General features: G+C 46.1%; 1 protein-coding gene across 1 annotated transcript; it reads right to left on the bottom strand.

The window, feature by feature from the left end:
* Nucleotides 1-7151: 7151 nt before the first annotated feature.
* Nucleotides 7152-8429, bottom strand: LOC119960287 (zinc finger protein 239-like). The gene has a single exon (XM_038788029.1). The coding sequence runs from the start codon at nucleotides 8249-8251 to the stop codon at nucleotides 7268-7270; it is 984 nt and encodes a 327-aa protein (XP_038643957.1). The 5' UTR covers nucleotides 8252-8429; the 3' UTR covers nucleotides 7152-7267.
* Between the last annotated feature and the right edge of the window lie 1537 nt (nucleotides 8430-9966).

Here is a 9966-nt window from a genome sequence, read left to right on the forward strand (position 1 = left end):
ACCAGCTGGTATGTTGGACCGCCAGTCCCGCCCCTCTCTTTCTATTGGGCGGGACCGCCGTCAATCACCTGGCCATTATGACGGATGCAGATGGTGAAAGCGGCTACAGGTTCAGGCTGACTCGCTGATTGTCCAATAATAACAGTTCGGCCCATCGAATCTGCACCGACCCTATGTAAAATCATCCTACCTGGGCCAATCTAGGACGGCAGGTAGCACAGTGGGTAGCAATGTTGCTTCCCAGATCCAGGGTCCCAGATCATAACTCTGTCACTGTTATTATTAGACAATAGCCTGCCTGAAATGAAAATCTCTTATTTTCACAAATAGGCTTCAAAAATGAAGTTACTGTGAAAAGCCACATTCTGGTGCCTTTTTGGGGAGGCTGGGAAGGGAATGCCTGTTATTCCAATGCTGGTGTGTGTTCCTCTGTCACTGTTATCATTAGACAATAATAGGAGGGCAAGATGCAAGGTAGCAAAGATAATTTGATGTTTCTGTGTTATAGTCCGTGTCACTGGGACGTGTGAGATAAAATAGGAATGGAAACATCATGACAGAGGCACGTGTGACTGACTCCACCTGATTCAGAACTGTTCTATCCAAGATGAGAGCAATGAGGACATGGGGAACTCCAGAGATTTCTGGTATCTGAGCTGCATCTGTAGAGGAACTGAAATCATTCTAGTGGTTCTCGATTTATACAGTCACACAGGAAATATATCTGACAGCTAAAACCAAAGTTTCAATCTTCACTTTGAGACACACTGTGATTGAAAAGATCAAATGTTAAAACATCTGGAGAGGAAAATTCAGACTGTCACAAAGGGCATCATTAAAAATTAAATGAAAATGAAAATCGCTTATTGTCACGAGTAGGCATCAATGAAGTTACTGTGACCAGCCGCTCTTGTTTGGTTGTCCAGTCCCGCCCCCTCATCCTATTGGTCCGAAGCTGCCGTCGATCAGTCCCCGGGCATTGTGATCCTGTGATGTGGAGATGCTGCCGTTGGACTGGGGTGAGCACAGTAAGAAGTCTGACAGCACCAGGTCAAAGTCCAACAGGTTTGTTTCAAACACTAGCTTTCGGATCACTGCTCCTTCCTCAGGTGAATGATTCAGGACACAGGACTCAGGTGAATGATTCACCTGAGTCCTGTGTCCGGTGTCCAAGCAACACTGAATCATTGAATTCACAATGCAGAAGGAGGCAATTCGGCCCATTGAGTCTGCACCAGCCCTTGGAATGAGTATCCTACCTAAATCCATACCTACACCCCATCCCTACACCTCCACCCTATCCTCGTAACCCCAGCAAACCTTTTTTGGACACTAAGGGCAATTTAGCATGGCCAATCTACCTAACCTGCACATCTTTGGACTGTGGGAGGAAACTGGAGCATCCGGAGGAAACCCACGCAGACACGGATAGAACGTGCCGACTCCGCACAGTGACCCAAGCCGGGAATCAAACCTGGGATGGTGCTGCCGCGTAGCAACAGTGCTAACCACTGTACTACCGCGCTGCCAAAACGAAAAATTGGTATTTAATCGAAAGAGTCGATGCTGAGAAAAGGGATGTTCTAATTACCTAGTGAATTGCAATTTATTTGTGCAATTGCAAAAGGCAGTGAAAAGTTGGATTCTCTGAAGTTAAATGTCCGCCTGGACGTTATGAATTGGATTTCACAAGCTTTTGGAAGCTCCACCCTCTTTAACCCTGTTTGGTCTAAGAAGGTTGAAGCTTTGGGTAACCTGAAAGCTGATCGTTTTACTTTTTTTTGTTTTATTTTTTTTTAAAATTTAGATTACCCAATTATTTTTTCCAATTAAGGGGCAATTTAGCGTGGCCAATACACCTACTCTGCACATTTTTGGGTTGTGGGGGCGAAACCCACGCAGACACGGGGAGAATGTGCAAACTCCACACGGACAGTGACCCAGAGCCGGGATCGAACCTGGGACCTCAGCGCCGTGAGGCGGTTGTGCTAACCACTAGGCCACCGTGCTGCCCCTTTTTTGTTTTATTTGAGTCAGTTGGAAAAGTGCCTGAAGAAAGAGGGGGGAAAATACAAATTTGGGCAAAACTGAAAAAGTTGCCAAAAGAATTGAGAATACAAAGTTTAAAATGGTGTTTCGTAGAATTTACAGTGCAGAAGGAGGCCACCTGGGCCATCAAGTCCACACCGGCCCCTGGAAAGAGCACCCCACCTATCCCCACACCTCCACCCTATCCCCACCTAATCTTTTTTGAACTCTAAGGGCAATTTATCATGGCCAATCCACCTAACCATGCACACTTTGGACTGTGGGAGGAAACTGGAGCACGCGGTGGAAACCCACGCAGACACAGGGAGAACGTGCAGACTCCACACAGACAGTGACCCAAGCTGGGAATCTAACCTGGGACCCTGCCGCAGTGATGCCACAGGGCTAACTCATAGTGCTGATTCATTTCATATCTGAAAATAAAGTTACGTAAAGTCAACACAGTTGTACACATTTGAGAACGTTTGTTCCTAACAACCTTGAGAGCAGAGAAGTTAACCCTTTCCACTGAACAGCACAGTGATGATTTAAACTAAAGACTTTGCCTTTTTAAGATTTGGCTTCTTTCAAGACAAAGTGGTTTAAGATGGAAAAATATCAGAGTTATCTCCAAACTGATTGCAAATTGAATGACGTGCTGTAAGGTGGTTTGGACGTTCTGAATTCTCCCTCAGTGTGACCCAAACAGGCGCCGGAATGTGGCGACAAGGGACTTTTCACAGTAACTTCATTGCAGTGTTAATGTAAGACTACTTGTGACAATAAAGATTACCAAAGATTATTATTATTAGAAATGTTGTCCTTCTGTCTCTAATCTACAAATATATTATGCGAATATTAAATTGGTCAGAAAAGTTCCTTAGTTGTTCCTTTATAGTCTGTGTTGTTCTGAGTTATGACAGTATTAACCTCCTCCCTAACCTGTCCCAACCTTCTGCCTGTCCACCAACAGAAACCAGGGACTCCTCGATCTCAGGGTGACATACCCTGTCTGCATAGTTATTTGTTTAAATCAGCCCCTGAATTATTGGTGGATTGGTTCATCATGTTGCCACATTTCAGTAATAAATGTTGAAATGTTTGCTCCACACCCACAGGGTTTCATCTGTTTAAAGCCACAAACAGAAAGGTCCAGTTTTCTCCTGGGGTCTGAGAAAAATCAGCTTTCAAAATGATGCAGAGTTTCAGCCAATGAGGAATATCCGGGCTAGTCCCGCCCCTCATTCACTCCAATTACTTGGAGGACCAGCCACTCCTGCTCGGTCCACCAGCTCCGCCTCCTCTTCCCATTGGTCCGGAGCTGCCGCCAATCACACGCTCGGCATTGTAATCTGGAGCATGCGCAGTGCCAATACTGGAGTGATGTTGTTGGGGTGACATTCTGGGCAGATCAGAATTAGAACTGCAGGCGAGCAGGACGCGATAGTACTGGCGAGTGGTTTGAGGGGCTTCACAAACACCCGGTGAAGGCCCAGAACCTGGAATGAAAAGTAACAGTAAAGGGACAGTCAAAGGGGCGGCATGGTAGCACAGTGGTTAGCACTGCTGCATCACAGCACCAGAGATCTGGGTGCGATTCCGGCTTGCGTGACTGTGCAATTTGCACCTTCTCTATTTGTCGTCCTTTGCATACTCCTTAAATCTACTTCACAAATTAGTTCCCTGCCTATATTTGAGTCATACATTCAATCCCATCATCCAACACATTCATACAGATTGTAAATGGTTGATAGCCCAGCACTGATCCTGGTGACATTCCACTTGTCACATCTTACCCACCCAGAAATGACCCATTTATACCGACTGGCTGCTTCCTGTTCGCCAACCAATCCTCTATCCATGCTGATGTGTTGCTCCCACACCATGAGCTCTTATTTTGTGTAATAACCTTTGATGTGGCACCTTGGGAAATACCTTCTGGAAATCCAGATAAAGCACATCTACAGGTTCCCCTTTATTGACATCCCTTGTTACTTCCTCAGAGAACGTTGGCTGATTTAGCCAGCAGGGGCTGATTTAGCACAGGGCTAAATCGCTGGCTTTGAAAGCAGAGCAAGGCAGGCCAGCAGCATGGTTCAATTCCCATACCAGCCTCCCCGAACAGGCACCAGAATGTGGTGACTAGGGGCTTTTCACAGTAACTTCATTTGAAACCTACTTGTGACAATAAGCTATTTTCATTTCATTTTCATTAAATTAGTCAATCACGATTTATTCCCTGAACCCCATTTTCTTTTTTTTAATGTATTTATTCGAAGTTTTTCAATTAGTTCACAAAACACTCCAAAAAGGAAAATAATACAAAGAAAGAAGGGCAACATGCCAACAAAACAAAACTTAACACTCTAAAAGATAAACAGTTTAACAAATTAACACCCAACTCAAAACAGGATAGGGCATGCGGCCCTTACAAAAAGGAAAATAAATCAGAACCACCCTCACCCCCACCCTGGGTTGCTGCTGCTGTTGACCTCCACCTAACGATCCGCGAGAAAGTCAAGGAACGGTTGCCACCGCCTGGAGAACCCCTGCATAGACCCTCGCAAGGCAAACTTTATCTTCTCCAACTGAGACACCCCACCATGTTGTTGACCCAAGCCTCTACGCTTGGAGGCTTCAAGTCCCTCCACAATAACAAGAGCCTAGAAAAATCAAATCTCCTCTACCCCTCTGGCTCCTTTGCCAATTACCTCAGACGGACTCACTTTCTGCTAAAGAGCCTGTCAACCCCTCTCACCCACTTTTCCGAAAGTGAACAAATTTAATCTGGAAAAATCCAACAAATTCAAATATTTTCCTGTTAAAAGTTTATTGATGAAACACAACATGGTTAAAAAAAAACAGAAAATTACTTGAGGATCAAAGACAACCAGAGTAACAGGATGTTCACAATGTTCTGGTCCCAAATGGTTTTCCTTCAGCTCCTCTGTACCCTGTTCCCATGATTCCCCACTTTGGATACGGGGGCACTGAACCCTGGGGGTCGCATCACCGTCAGCCCCAGTTACCCCCCCACCCTGCCCTGAACCCTGATTGGTTGGATGTCCAGTTCCCAGTCAGGCCTCCAGCACCTTCCTGTCTCTATTAGCGACGCCCATGGCAGTTCCCCAACTGGGGAACAGGTCCCGTTATTCTCAGCTAAATTCAGCCCTCAGCTCCATCACCTGGCTGTCAGTGACACGAGCAATAGAGACAGAAAGGTGCCCGAGGCTCAAATAGGAAATCAAAACTTCCTATTAGGATCAGGATTAGGATCTCCGTAAAGGTCAGCACCTTCTAAGAAAAATTCAAATTCCCAGTCAACAAATTAAAGGATCACACGACAGGACTTTTAATGCAACAAACAAACTGGAAGCTACTTTAACTCGGAAACCTATACATTAAACTATAAAATAGAACTTCGCCCTTTATACAATCTAAATTCACACTCCACAATTACAGTTTACTCTTTCCTGGATGTCAAAACTTAATTATCTCAGAATCTGCCCAAAGTGATGATTCATTCCTGAGGATTTACTTCCGTTCTTCAACCAAGACACAGAAGGAAAAAAATAGAATAGAATGTGAACTAGAAAAATACATAAAAATGGACTGTAAAAGCTTCTATGGCTACATAAAAAGGAAATGTTTGGCTAAGACAAAGGTTTGTCCATTCCAGATAGAGTCAGGAGAATTTAGAATGCGGAATAGAGATCTCTACAGCCACCTTGTTCAACACTCTGGGATGTAGATCATCAGCTTTTGGGGATTTATTCACTTTCAACCCCATTAATTTCTCCAGTGCTACTTTTTCACCAATACTAATCTCTGCCAGTCCCTTGGTTCTCTGGTGTTTTGGAAACAATTTCTGTATCTTCCTCCGTGAAGACAGACACACATTGTTTAGTTTCTCTGCATTTCCTTACTCCCCATTATAAACTCTCCTGTCTCTGCCAGGAATGGGCCCACATTGGTCTTTGCTAATCTTTTCCTTTTCACATTCCTGTAGAAGCTTTTCCAGTCAGTTTTTATCTTTCTCACCAGTTTGCTCTCATCAGTTTCTTGGTCCTCCTTTGTTGAATTCTAATGGATCTCATGGAATCTTTAACTTTTCTTGTTAACCAAGGTTCCATCACTTTTCCTGTTGGATATTTGTTCCTTAAAGTAATCTATATTTAGAACGTAGAACATCGAGAAATACAGCACAGAACAGGCCCTTCGGCCCACGATGTTGTGCCGAACTTCTGTCCTAGGTTAATCATAGATCATAGAATTTTGGACACTAAGGGCAATTTAGCCTGGCCAATCCACCCAACCTGCACATCTTTGGACTGTGGGAGGAAACTGGAGCACCCGGAAGAAACCCACGCACACACGGGGAGGATGTGCAGACTCCACACAATGACCCAGCCGAAATCGAACCTGGGACCCTGGAGCTGTGAAGCAATTGTGCTATCCACCATGCTACCGTGCTGCCCTCAAGAACAAATTAATCTACACTTCATTATTCTACCATAATCCATGTACCTATCCAATAGCCGCTTGGAGTTGTATTTATGTGAATAAAAGGTTGCAAAAATCCCAGAGGAGCATAGGCTGCTCTTCCCTTTGACAGAGAGAGAGCTGACTGGAGGTGATTTAACCCGAGGGTCAGTACACCTCAGGCGAGGGGCCTGGTTCAGAAGGCGGGGCCTTCATCAATAAACTCAGCCAGTACGGGAGTTGAATCCTCACTGTTGGCCTCGCTCTGCATCACCAACCAGCCGTCCGGCCAACTGAGCAAACTAACCCCCTGATAAATATGAAATAATTCCTTAAATATTAGGCATTCTCCTGTACCAATCAGTTTCCCAGTCCACCTCAGACAACTTGCCCCTCGTACCCTGATAGTTTTCTTCTGTGAGGAACACCCAGATAAATTAAACAAAACCATGTAACCACCAGGGCCCATCTCCTTGGCAACGTGGCTTTGGGGGGTATCAAACAGAGATAGCAACTAAATATCTTCACACTTCCAAACCCCTTTCACTCTGTGATCCTTGTGCAATTTGAAGCCAGGTATTAGCAACAAGGCTCAAAGAGAATCAGCCCACTGGAGGCAAAGTGATGAGACCGGCCAGTCCAGCAGAAATAAACCCTCTGACCACCTGTCAGAATGAACAAAATGCAGTTCTGGGTGTAGAGCAGAAACAATAACAGCAGAATCCAACCCCTGTAATCAATTGTGAAATTGTTGGTGTCACAGCAGGTGCAAAGAAACGTGCAATCCCATCTCACATTGAGATGTGAATGGCCTCTCCCCAGTGTGAACTTGGTGTCTCCGCAGGTTGGATAACTGAGTAAATCCTCTCCCACACTGAGAGCAGATGAATGGCCTCTCCCCAGTGTGAACTCGCTGGTGTCTCCACAGGTGGGATAACTGAGTGAATCCCTTCCCACACTGAGAGCAGGTGAACGGCCTCTCCCCAGTGTGAACTCGCTGGTGTCTCCGCAGGGTGGATGAATCAATAAATTCCTTTCCACACTGAGAGCAGGAGAATGGCCTCTCCCCAGTGTGAACTCGTTGGTGTCTCCTCAGGTCAGATACTTCACTAAATCCTTTCCCACACTGACAACAGTTGAACGGCTTCTCCCCAGTGTGAACTCGCTGGTGTTTCTGCAGGTCGGATACCTCAGTAAATCCCTTCCCACACTGAGAGCAGGTGAATGGTCTTTCCCCAGTGTGAAATCGCTGGTGTCTCTGCAGGGTGGATAACTGAGTGAATCCTTTCCCACACTGAGAGCAGATGAATGGCCTCTCCCCGGTGTGAACTCGCTGGTGTCTCCGCAGGTCGGATACTTCACTAAATCCTTTCCCACACTGAAAACAGGTGAATGGCCTCTCCCCAGTGTGAACTCGCTGGTGTTTCTGCAGGTCGGATACTTCACTAAATCCTTTCCCACACTGGGAGCAGGTGAATGGCCTCTCCCCAGTGTGAACCCGCTGATGTCTCAATAGGTGGGACGAATCACAGAATCCTTTCCCACATTGGGAGCAGGTGAACGGCCTCTCCCCAGTATGAACTCGCTGGTGTGACTGCAGGTTGGATAATTGAGTAAATCCTTTCCCACACTGGGAGCAGGTGAACGGCCTCTCCCCAGTGTGACTGCGTCGATGAGTCTCCAGCTGAGATGGGAATCTGTATCCCTTCCCACAGTCCCCACATTTCCACCGTTTCTCCATGTTTTGGGTTTCCTCGTGTCTCTCCAGGTTGGGTAATCACAGATACAACACGGGTATGGTCTCTTCCCGCTGTGAATGTTGTTATGTTTTTCAGGCTGTGTAACTGGTTCAACCTCTTTCCACAGTTAGTTCACTGGAACACTCTCACTCGGGTATGTGTTGTGTGGGTCTCGGTGCTTTTCCAGTCACACTGATGTTTCCACAGTCAGTTCACTGGAACACTCTCACTCGGATGTGTGTTGTGTGGGTCTCGGTGCTTTTCCAGTCACACTGATGATTCCACAGTCAGTTCACTGGAACACTCTCACTCGGGTATGTGTTGTGTGGGTCTCGGTGCTTTTCCAGTCACACTGATGTTTCCACAGTCAGTTCACTGGAACACTCTCACTCGGGTGTGTGTTGTGTGGGTCTCGGTGCTTTTCCAGTCACACTGATGTTTCCACAGTCAGTTCACTGGAACACTCTCACTCGGGTATGTGTTGTGTGGGTCTCGGTGCTTTTCCAGTCACACTGATGTTTGAAATGTTTAGAAGCTGACAGTTCGGGCAATCAGTTCTTCTTCTAGATTCAAAGGCAGATGATATTCAGAGTCCGATGATATTCAGGTTCCAAGCAATTGCGTGACTCTGTCAGATCGTGATGTAACGTTTGAGATTTCTGTCTGTAATTCCTCCTCATCTAATATCCTGTGAAAACAATATACCAAAGTCATCATTGTTAGTACAGGATAGAAACTCAGACAGACAATTCTAGTTCCGACGGAACATAATTTCCTCTCTCGTTCTCCAAAGGCTGTAAATCTCCATCCCACACAATCTCCCTCCATTCTCACTCTGCTGTATCTAATATTCACCCTCCCAATTCTCCTGAAGGTGCTGGTTGATGTGGATTGACAGATCCAAGCTCAGCTCTCTGCTTCCTGACCAGGACACAGAGATTATAATAGGAGCAAGACTAGGCTATTCGGCCCACATTTGGCCCACTGAGTCTGCTCAACTATTCAATGAGATGCTTTGGCCGATCTACCTCACCACCGTTTTCCTACACTATCCCCCATATCCCTCGACATCTTCAATATCTAGAAACCTATCAGTCTGTGTCTTGAAAATACTTGATGACTGAAGCTCCAGAATCCTCGGGGGTACAGAATTCCAAACCTTCACCACATTCTCGAGTAAAGAAATCCCTCCTCATCTCAGCTTTCTCTCCATTTTCCTGCCAGTTCCCCATAACACTTGACACCCTCTATCAGAAATCTGTCTGTGGGGGAGGGGGCAGGGGTCAGCCATGTGATACGGGTGCGGGAGTAGCTGCTTTTCAGCAGGTTCTGGTGCCACTCACCTATAATCTGTCACTTATCCCGATTGCCCGGCACTATTCTACCTAATCCTTGAATTCATATTTGTTATCGTGTCCCTGGAACACTTCAGAGTTCGGCCTGGTAGGATTATGCCGGAAAAAGTGAAGATATGCGTCGATAAAACAGCGCTGGCAGATTCTGTGGGAATGTTGTCTTTTCAACATGGCGGCCTGACCCTCAGGAGGTCTCTCGACCCCGCGCTCTCCGGGGCTCTGGGAGGTGGCGAAAATGATGACTGCCGACATTATCCGTGTTATTGACCAGAATGTGCTCATGAGGCCCAGCTGTAAAACGCCATGAAGTGGCTCGATGATCCGGAGGAGAGAATCCTGACCATTCAGCAAGATGCCTCCTC

This window comes from Scyliorhinus canicula, unplaced genomic scaffold (assembly GCF_902713615.1).
Source record: "Scyliorhinus canicula unplaced genomic scaffold, sScyCan1.1, whole genome shotgun sequence".
In the NCBI taxonomy this organism is placed as follows: domain Eukaryota; kingdom Metazoa; phylum Chordata; class Chondrichthyes; order Carcharhiniformes; family Scyliorhinidae; genus Scyliorhinus; species Scyliorhinus canicula.

Coding starts and splice junctions, on each gene's coding strand:
- LOC119960287 (XM_038788029.1), bottom strand. CDS start 8,251: ATGGAGAAACGGTGGAAATGTGGGGACTGTGGGAAGGGATACAGATTC.